We start from the raw sequence: 18,650 nt of genomic DNA, 5'->3' as shown, positions 1-18,650 counted from the left end.
TGGTTCTGATACCTATTCTTCTTCCTTTATACTTCACTGCCAGAAAAATTTGCTAAAAAATTCCCTTTAACTGGGCCAGTACCATCAAAGTGCCTTCCCTAGAGAAAAAACCCATACCAAAATGTATTTAAAATACATTTGTTTCATACTAAGTATACAACAAATTCATTAACATACTTACTGACATATTCCTTGAGACTTACTAATATAAATATTATAATTAAACTTTATTTGGAGTACTTCTTTACTGCACATTTCCAAATTTGTTAGCCTAAAATGTGTTTCACATCACTATTAGTAAGGATAGTATGATCCCTGTTTAATACCAGTCTTTAAATGCAAGATATTTCAAGTGTACCTAAAGTATACTTGCAATAGTTCCACTTTAGCACAATCAAATGTACTTAAGTATATCTTTAGTTCTGGATAACTCAAGTGCAATAAGTTAGCACAACGTTTTGGAACAAAATGAGTTGTTCCAGTTTAACAGACTTTTAATTTAATAATTGCAGGGTATTTATATCACATATAGTACATACATATGTACATGTATTTGTAGCATACTTAGCATAAAATAAATCTATTTCATTTCAATGTTAAAATTCAGCAATCGAGAAAGAAAAAAGGAAATATTGTATCACTCAACGGAAGTCACAGCTTGAGGTAGTTAATAATGGTTACAGAGAGGCATTTTTCCCCAGAAAGCCATATTTAGAGCCTGCCAGGAAAAACTACTGGGAGAAAATGTCCCATTGAAACAATTTGTGATACATTTCCATAAAACCTTACAGAATTGTAAGGGTCAGGCAAAATGTTTTCAAGTTGCATTTTTAAAAATACAAACCAGAAGTAACAACCGTCAATCAAAATTGTTTTAAAATTCAGCGTATTATGCGCAGACATTCAATATCGAAGCTTTCACACACTTACGATCACCATCACGAAATGCACTTCGCTTTAAAATGGGGACCTTCAAGAATTAGCCGGTAATTTGAGCACAAAACCCTCTGAATGGCGTGCATTTTGAACCCTGGCATGTGCTGAGCATTTGAAATGACACAGCCTGTTAGGGCTTCACAGTGCAGAAACTAATTAGATTGTCCATAATGGATTCCATCTCACTTTATATGATGTGACTTGACAGCTGCCAAAGCTGTTGTGAAGTATGAAACTGTTTTTTTGTGTGTGTGTGTCTGAGTGTAATAATTCGCCCCCTCATTTCTGGCTTTCCACGTATGATGTGAGTATATGATTCTAAAATCCCTGTTAGTCGATGGCCAGCTCTCCGCAGAGGTCAAATCCATTTGCGCCTCCTGCAGGTGGCATCACACCAGGACGACCCCGGGTCAGAGCGGCACCGAAAACAGCCTTTTAAAAGCCATCAGAAATCCCAAACCACATGCACAAACTCAAGGATGTTATGTCAACACAAATGCACAGTAAAAGTAAAAGGTGGGTTGGGGTGAAATAATGCCACTTGTTCACCTAGTGACTGAAGCACATGGTCCAGATTTTAGGGCGATGGTGTTCAAGATCAGATTGAACAGATTCTGGTGACACGAGGATACTATTTCTATTCAATTGCTTTGGTGATCTTTTGTCAGTCAGCTTTTGAAGTTTATAATTTAGAGTGTGACAGCACTTCTCTCTGTTTGCATTTTACTAAGCCTCATATACACAACCAGACCAATCATTTCACAAGTGGGCCATTTAACAGGCCTGTTTTGTTGGATGGTAAAAATCCTATTAATGGTCGCAAAATGGTTTACTGAAAAGGCTTTATGGTTGCTAGGAAAGCAAAACAATGTTTCCACAACAAATTGTCAATGATGACCAGAGAAAACAAGAGTCAAGAGAAAAAGCAATGCAGTACTAAGGAGGCACAAGTACTTCTCCTAGCAACTTGAATGAAGACCTGCAATCTCTCTCAAACTGTGAGCAAGGATTAGGTTTCAAATAGCGCCACCAATGGCATAAAATTAAATAATCCTTTCTATATAACTATTTCACAGACAAGGCTTAAGCCTAGTCCCAGACTAAAATGCGTATTTGAGCTGTTTTAACTGAAAGCAACTTGCACTGACATATCATACCATTGTTTTGTCTCAAGATGTACACCAGCACGTTTATAAAAGCTACTTAAATGCCCTATTTGAACTTAGGCCTAATCCTGGCTTAATCTAAGCCCTGTCTGTGAAACCGGGCCAATAGTTTTCAGATTGCTCCCGTTATTTTGCATGTAGAAAGTAGACCTGATGACACTGTATGTTTTCTGTCAAAGAAATCCTTTCCTGCCCTAAAGCCACCATACTGAGCGTTGCAAAATATATGTCTGCCCACAGGAACTTCTACAGCAATGTCTGCTTGCAGAAATAATTACTTCAAACAATAAAGCTTGAGTCATGTTTTGGTGAGATGTGATATGAGGGAGACATTAGTCTGATTATTTTTCCTTCATTCCAGTCAAATGAAGAAGGTTGTGGTTATTTTACTAGGTGTCACATTCCAAGTCACTTGATGTATGGTCAGTGTAAAGTTGGTCTGCACTGGGTTTTGGCCAGTTTTTAGTCTTAAGTTTACAAGAGGCTAAAATAGATGAAGTAGATCTGTAAATGCCTTGTTTCCTAGCCTCTATTGACAGCACAGGTTTGGGGAAGTTATGGAAAAACTTGACTGCGACACTACAGGGAATCTATAATAGCAGTCAGTTGGTGGGTTGACAGAAAGCGTGCAGCAGACCAGGACTGTCGTAATGAGCAATGCATTAAATATAAAGGTCTGTGAGACATTATGCAGGGGAGAATGGCCATTAACATCCTTTCTATATGGCTTGAAGCAAAAAGGAGATGTCAGCAAAGCCCCAGATTTCCAAACGTAGACCCCGTCGTTACTGTTAAATCTGCAGAAAACCATCTCCTCTTCAGTTCATTTTGAGAAAGAATTATTATATGATTGCTCTGCTCTCAAAAAAGAAAAGAAAATGGTGAGTTGTGTTTGACGTTGAAAAACCACTAGATCATTGATGTGAAACTACTAACTGCAGTGCAGTCAAAAAAACGTACGCTGGCCTTTGTGCACACAATACATCAAACACTGTATCAATCGTATTTTGTTCACACAATAAAATTACATCATATGCAAGTTAACAACCAGAGAAACAGAATGAAAGATCACATTCTGCACAATACTTTAAAACAAACCAAAGAGAGTACAAACGAGGACAAGGAAAGGACTGGGTGATTAAGCTAAACCAGTTATATTTTAATATTTTTCTACCAATACTTGACAGTATTCTATATATCATAACTGTTGGCAGTTTCTGAGGCAGTAAGTGTATTGCATTATGTTTTTTATCAACTTACTAGTATTAAAGTTTACTGTAGTTATGTGGGCGCTATTCAGGCTATTCACGGACATCACAACAAAAAGACTAGCATGTTTAATTTTTTAACGGTCCTCCACGACGACGGCGCGCGAGTGAGTGAGTGAGGGAGAGTGAGTGAGAGTGTGTGTTCGCGAGTGAGTGAGCGAGTGTGTGTGACTGTGTGTGTGTGCGCGAGAGTGAGTGTGTGTGTGTGTGAGAGAGAGAGAGAGAGAGAGAGAGAGAGTGCGTGTATGTGAGTGAGTGTGTATGTGCGAGTGAGTGAGCGTGAGTGAGTGAGTGAGTGTGTGTGTGTGTGTGTGTGTGTGTGTGTGTGTAGGCTATGTGAGTGAGCTTGTGTATATGTGCGAGTGAATGAGTGTGTGAGACGGCTCGCGACTGGTCGGAAAACAACGTGTAGTCTGACATGTTTCTTGTCCACGACATGACAAGATTTTTAGGAGTCAAAATCGTGTAATTTGACACAGTGACTATCGTAACAGACAAAAAAAATCTAATCGAAACGTAAATCGGGTTTTTTATTAAAAAAAATCAGATTTTTTTAGGGGAAAAAATCGCCCAGCTCTAGTACTACCTTATCAATTCGAGCCCCAATCTGATCCGGAAAATGCAGATGACCAAGCTGATCGATCAACTTTGCCAGTGCGACTGGACTTTTTACGTGTCGCGCCGTGATACGGGGGTGAGAACACTATGTAAACATAAAACCATGTCTGCATTTGTGATCGTAGAAACGACATACAAGCTCTACTCTATACTGCTCAAAACTCGCGTTTGAATAGTCAGTATTTCTTAAAATATGAAAACATACTTACAGGCTGTGCCTGAGAGTCAGAAGTGCCAGAATGTACTTGCAAAGATGGAATTGCCCCAGTTTTTAGAATCAGCCTTTGTGCACAGCTGGCCTTGTACTCTCGCAGGTTCTGGAAACAGTCCTACGAAAAATGTGCAGCACACAGTCGAATATTTTGGTTGTAGCCTACTGTTCCGGAACAGTGCTGTAAATAAAGCTTAACCACTGTTTTCTAATTGTGTCCTATTTTGGAAAGTAGTTTGGCTTTCCCAACGAAAAACACAGCGTCTCCATGACATGGCGGCGGCAACAATAATACAGCGAGACTAAAAGTTATGAAACTCTACCCCCACAGACGTAGATTTATGGGGGCGTGTTTACACGAAGCGTTTTAGGAAGGTGAGGCTGAGCCTTAAATTTTACAAAGAATATCTCTTTGGGTTTGAGACTTTGAGCTTTGTAACTCTGCAGATCTTATACATGCACAAACAGCTACATTACACACTAAAGAAAAAGGAAAACAAGAAATCGCATCATATGACCCCTTTAAGGGCCAAAAAACGCACATTAACAACATTGCAATTTTTACAATCTTCCTTAAATATACAATATATATTTCGTCCAGACCTAGACTAGGACACATTAGTGTTGTTGCCATGTCCCAGGTAGTGTAGCCCCAGATCCAGTTATGAGATCAGCCAATCTGGTGAGGGAACTATGGGCACCTGAGGTTGAAAAATGCACAAGGCTTCCGGGATTCACTGAGCTCAGAACAGCTGAGTCCTGTTTAATCTCCATCTCTCCTTTTTAAAACCACTCAGCTTCAAAATGGCCACCATAGCGACGGGAATCAGAAAAGCTGAGGTATCCTGTCTTAAATCATTACTGCTTTGTGGCACTTAGTCTTAAAAAACTAGTGCTCTCTCACATTAACTGCACTTCCCCTCGAGTGACTAAAACACCATCCAGTTTGTAAATCACACCAATTGACTAGCAGGAAGCAAAATCTTCCTGCCCCGCACACTGCTGAATCCCTATAGGTGACAATTATATTAGTGTTTGTACATAAATCAACTGAAAAGACAAATGCACACTGATTTCCTGACAGAAGTGATAGTGATAGAAGAAGAACAGTCATGATAATGGCCAATATAACTTCATTAACACACAGACCTACATATCAACCACAAGATGTTCTCAACATTTCACTTACGACTGCAAGCCATAATGTCATTATCATTTCATTTGCTGATAATATCAAGGAAACTAGTTTAACCACTGGATAAATACATCAACAGAACTGTCAGCGACAACTTTGCCCCAAGTGTCACTGGGACTAAATGAACAGGAAGGCATAAACAGAAATGTAAATAGCAAAAGTAGGATTTGCAGTGATGGTCTCTACGAGGAGACAAGAGAGGCTGCGGTAAGACATTGAGTCAAAATGAACTTAACACTTCAAGTGATCAAATTAAAATTCAATTTAAATATACTTAAATGAAAATATTAGTAAATACACACACACACACACACAAACACACGCACACACACATACTGCCGACCAAAAAAAAGTTGATGTTTGAATTTAAATTGGCAAATGCTTAAGAGTCTATGATTGGATCATAATTACAGTGATCATTATGTTTCTAGCATGTTACATGTTTGGGAACAGTTCTTCCAACCCTAAATGATGGAGTGTGTATCTTTTTATTTCTTAAACAACCATGTAGGAAGACACATCATGGCCATATTTCAGGATGACAAACCAAGATTCATCAGGGTCAAATTGTGAAAGTCCAGAGTCCTTAAATTCATTGAAAGTCTTTGGGATGTGCTGGAGGAGTGCTGGATTGTCAATCCAAGATCTTGACCATATATATATATATATAGTAAATGTATATAGTCACTTGACCTGCAGTCTTTTATTGATTAACATGTCAGCACTGAGAAACTAGTAAATGTTTCAGAAAGGTCAACACTACTAAAGGTCTCAGATGAATTTACCTGAAACATCCTGATAAAGGCGACAGATGCACATCCGCTCTGTGAAATCCTTGCAGACCGTGTGCAGTATGATGAGTAAATGAATGTGCAGCTTTATCGCTTTATCTTTTGTCTGTGTTATCACAGTCTGTTATTGCTGCACAAAAGTGCAAGAGTGGAAGGCAGGCCACTCAAGGGTCAATTTGAACAGCAACAAAAAATTGCGTGCTCTGACCTTCCCATACATTGAATAAATCTCTACCAGCCATTGTCACATCCAAATCCCTCACACTGCCAGATTCAATCCACCTAGATCATAATCTGTCCACCCCAATTGGCTCCAGCAGGAGATTCTGTCTCCGAATAACACAATCCACCACATTCAAAATCAGCTTTTATTCCCCCGGCAAAAAACAAAGAACTGACCGCCTTAAGCACTAATGCTTATTATGATTATCTTTCCTCTAATACATTGGACTAATAGGCTTTGTGGCTATAATTTTCACACTCCCCTGCTCATAATAATACAGCAAATGCCACTCAGTTTGTATTTATAACACCATATGCTGCTGTTTATTGGATTGGATAATGTGTAAAGTTATTCCATGTAATGTTGTATTTTGTATTTGTCTTATAGTGAATCATATTAACTTATTCGACGTTGCTGTTTTATGGCTTTTGACTTCATAACAGCCACACTTTTCGAACAGAATTTAAACAGCTAAGCAACACATGTATGCACTGAATTATTATTGCAAAATATTAAATCAAGTGCCATTCATTATAAAAAAAAAATCTCACAAAACGAAACTTGTTAGCTTTAAAACGCTAAAACAACTGAAATATGGTTGTTAAATTATTAATATATAAAAAAAGATGTCCCATAGTAATGGTATGGTACTTTGGCATTGGCTATACTATAGAACTGAATAATTACTCATTTTAAGGGTGAGCGATATGACCAAGTTCTTATTTCACAATATGAGAGATTTTATTTCACGATAACGATAAAGTATATATCACAATATAGTTATTTGGTTTTATTTTATCTCATTCCTGTTCTAAAAAATAAGAAAAAATAAGAAAATTACAAACAATAGGACAAAAAAAAAGAAAAGAATTAAATTAAGTTTTTCAAGTGCAATAGGTTTATTTAACGTGTAGTTAGAATTAGTACAGAAATGTCGTAATCAAATGTAAAAACGTAAATATTGCATAGTCTTCACTGTATGAATTAAATAGAAGTTTGTTCTTATTAAAGCTAAAAAAAAGTTGTTCAGTCAAGAGCTTATTTTCTCTTTTGTTTGATTCATATTAATGACACAGAGCAAGCAGGTATATATTAGGCTGCTGTCACTTTAAGACCAAACGCTCGGATCCATTATACTGATACGCATCCGGTTTACACCCAACTGTTTACTCTCACTAGAGACATAACTGGCTGCATTTACATGAATACTTCACACGATGGCCGTTTTGACATAATTGCTTGTGTATTCGACCATTCAAGCGCAATAAGACGTGAAAGAGAACTGTATTCATTAATTCAAACATTGCATACTGAGAGACGTGGCTTTCTGCACACGTGCTTCAGCTGTGTGTTAGTCAGCGTGTGCACCACATTGAGATCTTTTTCACTGCTTATTGTGCTTAACACTTGTTTACATCAATCACATCCCAAATTCGCAATTCGATATATATCGTCATACCGCCCAGCCCAAACTCATTTACTATAGTATTCTATGGTACCTTGTAGGGCTGAACGATATTCTGTTTTAACATCGACATCGCGATGTGCGAATGAGCGATAGTCACATCGCCGGAACATGCGATGTGAAGGGTAACGTTAGTAGCACACAGTAAACACGAGATTGTTGTATGGCTTTTTGCTGGGGTGACATACGCGTTCCGCGTGCCTGCACAGTGATTGGTTCGCTGTGCCGCAGCTCACCGCTCACAGCCAACATTCACTGGCAATCCTATAGCTAAAAATGCGCTACGAAGAGGATCCGCCGCAAAAAAGTCAAAATCAGCTATTTGGGACTAGCCTATTTCGTCTACAAAAAGGAGGATGTTGACCAAAAAGAGGTAGGCTACTTTGCTGGAGTGTTATAAAGTTGTGGATGTTTTTTTTTTTTTAAGTCGTTTATTTTTCGTGTTCGCATTTATGAGGAAAAAACAATGTAATTAAGGACGCGACCGTTATGAAAGCGGCAGTAAAAGAATGCTTTAAAACTTTCACAGATACCTCAAACAGAAAGCACAAAGCCTTTCTTTAAAACGAATTTCGTTTCGTATTAATTGTATCTTAATTTTAATCAGTATTTCATTATCCAATTTCCTGGGTTTAATAAATAAATATTAAATAGCCTATAGCAGCCAGCGCCTGAACTGGAGATTATAAGCTATCATCCATGAACCGCAACTCAGCATAAAAGGTAGCCTACTGGCCTCACACACCTAATAATAATAATAATAATAATAATAATAATAAAATAGAAATATTACTATTATCTACAGAAATCTCTACTTTTAAACAGAACCATTAAAATAATAATAATAATAGCCTAATCTGTATGAAAAGTGCATTTCTCCCGATCACTGCTGCGAAGATCGCGAGTCAGTATTGTCAACTTAATCTTTACAGAAAACACTTGTTTATTAATAAACAATTAAAATGTCACATCGCAATATTTTACATATTATTAATCATTACTTTTGCTGGTTATATAGGTGCCGTTTACATGAACGCGTCACTGAATCAGCACAGAAAACATAATTTTTCGGGTCCTAGAACCTGAAGAACGTTAGGTCCTGTGTAGAACGTTCACCGAATTCTGAGAGAAATATGTTTCTGGAATAAAATATTAAGTGGCCTTTTTTTTTACTTGTAATGAAGCTTGCTTATTAGTGAAATTATTAATAACATGGAATGGTAATTATTGACTTTAGCCTGGATTGATGGCTCGCAATATCGCGATATATCGTTGGGAAAAAAAATATCGCAATGTAATTTTTTTCCAATATCGTGCAGCCCTAGTACCTTGGTATACCATAGTATTTTCTTGTTAGTTACAATTATATATATAAAATAATGCTTCCAAACTTTTGGCAGGTACTGTCAGGCCCGGGGTGGGTAATCGGGAGAATTCCCGGTGGGCCGCTTCACTTTTGGGCCGGTTGAGGATTTTTAATTTAATTAATTTTTTTCACATTTGTCACGTTAGTTACATTGAGCTACACACGTTCCGCATTGTGACACCGCAGCGCGCAGCCTCTGCATGGGTTGTACCATGAGAGGGAGTTCTCCCCTCCCCTCCCATAGAGTTGGTTGGGTCCATAGCTCGTCTTTTCCAAAACGTTTTCTCAGCGGTTTCTGGCACCGCCGGCGCCTACCGATAGCTGGGCCGGCCCTACCGTAACGGTACGCGTCAGGGAGGATGGATGGGAGGAAGAGGCCAGGAGGGGCTGAAAAAGCCAGGTTGAAAAAAAGAAAGGCATTGGAGGAGGATGCTGCCAAATGTGCCAAGCTGACAGATTTATTTTCAAGAGGATAACAGGTAAAGAGAGATAGGTCTAGTAATGATTAGCATTAGCAACCCAGCAACGTAATTATTCGGCTAATACTGTTGTAGCGTTGTCAACCTATTTACAAGCAAAATATAAAATGTAATTAAAATATTAGCCTTTTTGTATCACCCAATACATGGCGATTCATAGACTTTGCAAATATTATGCAATTTAATATTCAGTGATAACAAAACTCAAGCTTGATCTGTGTATGCCGTAAAATGACCTCTTAATTATTTTTTTGTAGCTTCTGAGCAGCAGATAAGCCAGTCCCCCGAAAATTTGTTTCGAAAAACTTTTATTTTGTACAAAATGGCACATAGTCACAGTTGTGACCAGCCTACAAAAAAAATTGCTTATAAATCTCTCATTATAATATATTATCACCCAATATTGGATTCAATCTTTTTGTCAACTTGTTTTCTTTCAATTAGGACTGGTTTTATATTTCTATTTGCATCTGATTAATCATAGGCCTCATTTATTTGAGAGTAGGTATCACGTTTTTTGATTAAAAAAGCATTATTTTTTAATATTTTTGAATACAAATAAAACTGTAAACAGTTCAATATGCCTCTTTGTGGAAGAGTGGGATACATTTCAAATGCTTTCTTTCTTTCTTTCTTTCTTTCTTTCTTTCTTTCTTTCTTTCTTTCTGCTTTTGTTCATTTATTAACCTATCCTTGTGGAATAGTGGAATATTTTTTGTTAACTTCTCAGCTTAAGTGAATTATTATTTAACCTTTACATTATTTGTTGAACCATGGTATTAATAAAAACTACACAATAGTAAGAACTGAACTGTTGCTTCATTTATCCAATTTGGGAAAAGTGCTAATTTGGAATTCCACCATGGAAAAAGAGGGCCGGTCTTGGGCCTGAAACTCCCGGGCTGAAAAGTTGCCCCACTCCGGCCATGGGTACTGTATAAATGCGATGGCACACATGCTCCAGACAAGTTGAGCTATGGTCCTTGTGGGAGATCCAGGTCTGCCTTCTGTTCCTGATTCCCTTTTCTTCCCACAAATTCCCTGTCGCCTCTCTACCGCCTCTGTCAATAAAAATAGCACAATCCCCGAAAAATAAAAGCTGTAAAAACTGCTGACTCTTGAACACAACTGGTCAAGCAGCATCAGTTATATTGTGCTGCAGAATAATAGTGCCTCTTTATATTTGTATTAAAATCTTGTTCTGCTCTCCCTTGCACGTGCCTGCTTACACTAATCCATCCAAAAGATTCTCTCAAAGTCATGAAAGAACGCCCTCAAAATTTGTGCCCTACACAATTTGCATGCTGCAATTTTCAACTGGGAAAGTGAACAAGATGTTCATCATGTTTTCACCCTGAAATACAAAGTGTGAAAAAGCGGTGCAACTGTTTAATGAATTCAATACAGTGTCTTTTGTGTTATTCAGGGTGACTAAAGATGGATGTAAGTCTTTTTTAGCCAATCTCAAAAGCGGAGAAGAAATGTCAAACGCAAGATAAATACCAAAAGGTGTGTATAGTCCTGAATTAAATAAAGATGGCTTTTGCAAAATGTCAACAGATCTGACCCAGAGCAAATGAGATTGTTTACTTTCATACCTGGTCTTAAAAATCATTCCTTATTGTTGAAGGTGAGAGGGAAGAGACACATCGGGGATCATCCGAAATATGTCAGAGGTTAAACCAGATAACATTCGCTCCATCACACTGAAAAAACGATCCATGACAGTTTGATATACAGACGCCATCTAGGAGAGCCATTGATGGCCTATAATTATACAACTACTCTTAGAGCGAGCCCCTCGCCTGTGGGACTCCATATATCAGAATTCATACGCGCCCAAATAGCCCCACGATCCTGTGATGGATATCCAGCACAGATAACAGCAGAGAAGGGAAAGTCATATATCTGTAGGGACTTTATAGCTTTCACATCCATCCACTGTCAATGTGCTACAACCAAGGCCAGAAGACTTTATTATGCATACAGGAAGGCTTGACGAGGAATGAGGTACGGCTGAAAGGATAGGGTTGAAATTCAGATAGCATTTCAGGCCATGATAAACACTGAAACACCAAAAAGATGGAAAGTGGATGGATATTAAAAGGGCATTTTTGGAATTCTAGCCACAGTTGATTGATTTAAACCCTTTTTTTTTTTCTGGATCAAACATAAAAAGCCATATGTTATTGTGAGTGAAGATAAACAGCTTTAAGCAGGGTTTTGTCCTTAATACGAGCTGAAAACGCATACGTTTTAAGATACGTCTACATTAATACGGATACATTTGAAAAAGCTTTTTTTTTCTCTACGTTTTGGCCTTTCAACCACACTAAGACTGCGAAAACGGAGCTTTTTGAAGACGCTATCCAAAGTGGATAATTAAAAAAATGCTGTTTTAGTGTTGTAGTGTGGACAGAGGCATTCGAAAATGTTGCCAAAGATTATGTTATGAATGTTACTTCGTACAATCTTCACATTACATTCCTTCAAAGAAGACTTGTACTTCCTATTGCTATCCTGTGTGAAAACATGAGAGCAATTGCATTTTAGGAATACATGGAATGGTGATTGAGTGCGACCTGGACATACCAGTCAAGAGGCGGGATATTTTGCTAATAAAATGATTGCGCCAAAAGAATATTGTGAGAGCTTCATTATTATTCACTCTTGTTAGTATGCCTAATATGTCAAAAATATGTCACATTCAGTTATGAATGACAAAAGTTAGTTTGCATCACTGTATGTTACTGTGGGTCAAATAAAACAGTTGTCAAATATGAAATGTTTAGCTTATATCTTACCACACACGCACTCTTTCACTGTAAAAACTAAAAGCGTTGAAACTAACTCACACTCATCCTCAGTCATCTTCAACATTAAGCCCCACCTTCTTTGATCTGTTTGGCCATCATTGTGCATTTGACAAACACGTCTACAATAACCCGGATAGATCCACTCTGAAACGTCGGAAAAAATGCTAAATTAAATTTATAGCGCATGTGTAAACCCTCATAAAAGCTCACTGAGATGACACAGACAGAACAAGGCATATTCAAGTCATCATGCAATTCTTCTGGCAGGATCATTTTATTTAGCAAAATATCTCACCTTTCACTAATGCCTCCAGGTCGCACTGGTCGCACTTGGGGCAAATATATTGGCCAATTTAGCGACATCCAATTATTGGGGAGGACTTGTCCCCTAACTGCCTATGGGGGTTACGTAACGGTCCTGGATTTAAGTATTTTCTGACATTTCATTGCGGATGAGAAACTTTTGGAAAGTGAAACTTTTTTTAATTAATGTGGACATAGTTTTAAAGGTCTGTTCACACCAAGAACAACCATAACGATAAAGATATAGTTTTAAAAATCGTCCTACATTTAAAAGAATTGCAGAGTCCAGACCACAGCTATAACGATAATGGCACAAAGAAACAATATCAATGGAATCACTTTCACAACTATTTTGTTTCCAGCTGATGAATGATAAAAACCTTGACAGCCAATCACAATCCATCCTGCTTTAAAGAGCTAGAGCACTTAAAGCGGCAGATGACAATATCAGCAGCGCATGCTAATAAACAGCATGTTGTCATGTGTTGGTGTAGACACTAATATAGTCATCATCATAGTTATCTATCTTAGTGTGGCAAGCCTTTAGAGTTGTCGCAGCTGTACTTATTAAGCTAGGGGACACACTAGGTATCCAGTGTTTTATCCTGTAGACACATAATGGCTATGTTCAGTCAAGCGGTTACAGCTTTCATTACAGAACAGAAGGCTTCCAGGTTTTTGGAGGAATGTTTAATTGGCAGCGCCGTGTTTGACAAGCCTCCCGAAGAAATGAATTTCAGCCCACATGTTTGGACTTCCCATCCCCATTGTGTCCAGCACACAATTGGTAAACATCTCTCACATTGTCTTTGTTTGGCCGTGTAGAATTGCTGTGTGCCCGATGGGAGATTGCAGGACAGAAAGCAGACAACTGCTGGGCATGACTTCTCAGACTCTCTAAAGATTAACTCAAGAGATAAAGTATTTGGGTTTCCTCCACATCTACACTTCATCCTGATGAAAAGCTACCCAGGCTGTCAGCAAGTCTGTTCAATTTGCAAATCCTAATAGCTACTACAACTTAAGCTGCTTGACACATTTGAGAGGGAAATGAATTGATAAAACTCTATTTAACTTTAGGTGGCTGCTATCATCCTGTGCTGAGATGAAGTCTTCAAGTTACTGTATGATGGCCACGACTCATTTTTTCAGCTGTACGGGATGGCAAATGTTTCTTACAGTCTTTGAAATCGTCAATCCCTCCAGCCCCTTACAGTTTAAATGGCCTTTAAGTCAAAAGGCTGACAAGCAAATCAATTACCTGGTCCGAAGAACAATTCACAGATGTTTTAGCCTGCAGTTTCCAGGGTTAAAAATACAGTAGCAGCTTAAACAAACAGACAGTTCACTCAAATTCTGTCATTCTTTACTCGTCTCCATGACGTTCCAAACCAGAACAAGAAGGAAAGGACAAGTTTGGCAGGATGTTCACAGTATTCTTTCTTATTCAATGACAGTGAATGACCAGGGGATGTCAAGCTCCAAAAATGACAAGATGGAAAATATTTATGAAAAACAGTGGTCAATCAAACTGTGCCATCAGATGGCATCAGATAAATTCTCTCTAATCCATTTCAAACCTCATCTGTGTAATGTGAATATGTGTATATTCAAATTTGGCATACTGCAATCGGTAAAAAGACACGTGAAAATCGAAATATTTGACAAACCTTGGAATATATGTGACCGAGAATGAGATTGGAGCTTCAGAAGAGTTCACACCAAGAACGATAAATGGACAATAACATTCTGTTTATTAGTAAGTGCGTGCTGCAGTTATGTTGTTTGCTGCTTTAAATGTCCAAGCTCTTTAAAGGAGCTGTATGTAAGAAATGTATTTCAATTAATCATAAAATGGCCCTGATATGTCACTAGACATTAAGAAATCATGTTCATTTCAAATACTTATATCACTGACAACAGTAGTCCGGCCAGGATATTGTCATTTAAAAAGTGATGTTGCAGCCCTCAACTGATGTTGATGTTGTCATGTTGTGTTTTGGCCTGAAGCGCCACCCTCCACCTATCTACCAATCACGAAGTCAGTAGTGTTTCGGCATCCGGGTTGCCAGCTCAGCTCTAGTTACCACAGCTGCAGCTACAAACGTTCGTGCTGGATCCTATCTGGCAACCTCGAGTCAGGGGGAGGGGGAGGGGATACACTGCTCTACAGTAATTTAAAAGTGATTGCAGTACCAGTTTTGGCCACAATCTTACATACGGCTCCTTTAAAGTTGGGTGGATTCTGATTGGCTGTCAATGTTTTTTATCTTCATCAGCTGAAAAAATCATTCTGAAAGTGATTCCCATGATATCGTTCCTCTGTGTTGTTATCGTTATAGCTGTGGTGTGGTGTTTTTTTTTTTTGCAATACCATAGAAGAACCATTTTTGCTTCTCTAAAGAACCTTTCAGTGAACAGTTCTTACGTAATATAACCATAATGAAGAGCCTTTTAATAATCTGAAGAACCCTTTTCCCCTATAAAGAACACTTTGTACAATGGAAAGGCTCCATATGGAACCATAGATGACAATAAAGAACCTTTACTTTTAAGAGTGCACCTTCTTATGGTTATCATTATATCATTATAGGTTATCGGCCTTAGTGTGAATGGCCCTTTTTAAAATAGTGCACAATTTGTGTGGGCTATTTTTATGGCCCTTTTGGTGACCATTCAGTTTCATTGCATGCAAAATAGCAATTTCAACTTCTAAATAAGAAAGAAAATCATTTTGGTTTGGAAAGACATGAAGGCCAGTAAATAACAACAGGAAAGGAGTTCACTGCAGCTGTTTTTTTTTCCAGCATGTGTGATCATGTGTGTCAGCAGGGGTGGACTTTAAAGCACGAGAGGGCCAACAGTGAAGAAATCCTCAGCATTTGAGGAACAAGGAGCTAATGAGTCCATCTGAACATACAATAACGTTACTGTGACTTGTGTGGGCTTTACATAACACACACAGCATACATCACATTGCTAAAGGAAAAGCAAGACGTGCAAATCCTTCTTTTACCTGTACGCCTGTCTAACAAGACCCGTAAGCCTATTTTTAACTCGCTTTTACAGCTGCACAACGGGCCAGGGGTTTCACCGTCTATACTCAACTGGGGAAAAAAAAAAATCAAGGCACAAAGAGCAGCATGAGAAATTACAAATCGTGTCCATCAAATTCTGAACGCTCCAGCACAGCAGGTGAACGGTTTTATTCGTCCCATGAGATCCCACCCCTCCTCTCTCACTCCCGCTCCCAAACAAATATTTTATTAATAAACATCAGTCAGAAATGGATGGCAGATGAATTCATGTTGATTAATTAACAACCCCTAAAATAACTTACACAGCACTAAAGCAAACAAGCCCAGACAGTTTGATAAACTGGCACGACACTTTTGGTTGTGCAGCGTGATAAAATGACTCAGTTTCACAAGACAGGCAAATGAAGAACTGCCATTAAAACAAGCGGCTCGTGTTGATGTTGATGCTTCAAAAGCAGGGCTTGACATATTCCTGAAAGGGCACTGTATTATGCACACTTCACCCCCCCCGCTGAGAGAAGGTTAGAGGATGCCACGTGAGGATGATAGCAGTAATAAACAGCTGTTACAACCGTGATCCCACCCTTAAACCTCTATAATCAGGATTGCTATAAACAGCGTGTTATGCACATTTCCCCCTAAATGCTCACAGCAGATTACAGTCGCTGTGAAATGCAGGCAACAGCGAGAGCTTTGAAAAGGACAGAGAGAGATAAAGAAATCAAAGATGCAACACCCTTCTGCAAGCTGATCTGTGATGTGCTCTCTCTCTGCAGTGAATGCATGAACTTCCACCAGTCATGAGTGAAATGTTCTGGCAGACATGCAGTCGCTCATTCATGGAGGGGCTGAGCTTAATCCCGGAGTTCTGTGTGAGCTGCATAATAGAAACAAATGTATTCCCTCGTGTAGAGAGGGCATGGAGAGAGGTATCATCTGACACACTGACTATATCACTCTAAATGCTTGAGAGATAAAGGAGCTTATTCTTTACCAATAAACTTATATTAAGCCCATTAATCTGTCAATATTTCGGTATTATCAGCATCCACCGGCGATTAACAGAAGCGGTTGCATATTGGTTACAAAATTTACCAACAGCCTTGTCAATGGATTTTCTGCTTTCAAATCATTTTTAGTGACTCTTAGTAAATACTGTGTGAAGCAAGTACTCCTTTGAATTCATCTACTTTTGTAAATTGTATTTGTTGTCACTAAATTGTACTGCATACTGTTTGTCAGCACTAGTACAGACCACTTGGTTCTCTAGATATAAATATCTAATATATAATTATATATATATATATATATATATATATATATATATATATATATAACATTTTATATATATTATATATAAAATTATATATATATATATATATATATATATATATATATATATATATATATATATATATATATATATATACACACAGTTAGGCAATTATAAATAAGGTGCGCACACAAAAAAAATCCTTCAATAATATATATTCATGAATTTCATGTATTATTTAAAGTTATTATTTTTAAATCTTTTTCAAGGCAACACTGTCTGATCCAAAACAATTACTTAGAAGACACAAAATAGTCAAAATGACAAATAGCCTATTGAAATTTCTCAAATGATATTTATTTAAACAAATAGTTTATTCTACAATGTCCATGTATTTGGGATTTGTTGCGGCATGCGTTTCCAAATATTTAGCTCCGAGTAATATCCCTCTGATTTTTTTTATATTTTTTTTTTATTGGTTATAAAAAACGAAATGTGACGTGCATTTGATTATATTCATAGTTTTTAACCTGCCTGAGCATCATAAATGCATCGACACAGGTCTAATAGCTTTCATGATGCGCGTGCAACATACCTGCGATTTATGCTGCTGACCATCCTCGAGTTCTGAAACACTGTTCATGATTTTCCATCGATCATTTACCATTCTCTGGAATCCTTACCATCCGAGAGTTGTTTTCATAGGCATGAGGAGAGAACGGGACTGTCAGTCTTAAATTCCAGCATCCAAGAAAGAGAAAAATGAAACAGCACAACAGTCTATGGGAACTAAAACTACTTCACAAAACGATCCGCACAAACCTACTGAAAACCGGGGCACGGAACTAGAGATCCACACTCATTTTGTAAAAGAAAAATATACGTACTTCAAGGGACTTGACCCTCACCCCAAAAAGAAACAACCCAGAAAATGCAGTCCGAAAGCAGATCCGATCTCCTCAACGCTCTCAAACACTGAGGCGAAGGTGTGACGGTTTGCGGATGATGCGTTCCGTTAGTTGGCAGGTATTCCTCCTCAGATATGAAACTTTCCCTACCCAGTCAGTGAGAAACAGAAAAACGCGGGTTTAGATAATAAAACAAAGTTATGCAAAATAACTGTATGTTAAGCATCCGTTTGGTTTGCTTCATTCCTGTGGTGTGATAACACGCTCCTGAAATCAGCCCCCCCTTTCTTGTGCTTACAACGCGTCTGCTAGTGATGTCCGATCCGTGAACGAATCGTTCTTCTGAGTCGGATCTTTTCGATGAATCATTTGAACCGGTTCACTAAACCGGTCTCACGCACTGGACAGAACGACTCGAATATGAATTTAAATAAATAAAGAATGAAAGAATGAATGGAATTGTATTAAAACGTGCAAGACAAGTCAATACATTTTTTAAAAAATTCAGTTAAGAGCTGTACTGTAAATGAGTTAAATAATGTTCATTGTAGGCTACGTATAGCCTACGTTTTATGAATTTATAGCTAATCGTCG

At 38.1% G+C, this 18,650-nt stretch overlaps 1 protein-coding gene across 3 annotated transcripts in view; it reads right to left on the bottom strand.

Annotated features, from left to right (window-relative positions):
* The window catches only part of fibcd1a (fibrinogen C domain containing 1a), a 116,500-nt gene extending 98,137 nt beyond the window's left edge, over positions 1–18,363 (bottom strand). Inside the window, exons 1-3 of one of the 3 annotated variants that reach the window (XM_084389211.1) lie at positions 18,036–18,311; positions 17,744–17,826; positions 4,198–4,317 (exon numbers count right to left, since the gene is read on the bottom strand). In XM_084389211.1, the coding sequence (XP_084245337.1) occupies positions 4,198–4,317; positions 17,744–17,815 (192 nt within the window). In that variant the 5' untranslated portion in view covers positions 17,816–17,826; positions 18,036–18,311. Of the gene's footprint in view, positions 1–4,197; positions 4,318–17,743 lie in introns of all 3 variants that reach the window. The other 2 variants (XM_084389213.1, XM_084389212.1) reach the window with 2 other exon arrangements.
* Positions 18,364–18,650: the final 287 nt, after the last annotated feature.

This window comes from Rutilus rutilus (assembly GCF_951802725.1).
Source record: "Rutilus rutilus genome assembly, chromosome: 19".
Taxonomy (NCBI): domain Eukaryota; kingdom Metazoa; phylum Chordata; class Actinopteri; order Cypriniformes; family Leuciscidae; genus Rutilus; species Rutilus rutilus.
The sequence above is the reverse complement of the archived record's forward strand: the minus strand, read 5'-3'. Positions and strand labels throughout refer to the sequence as shown.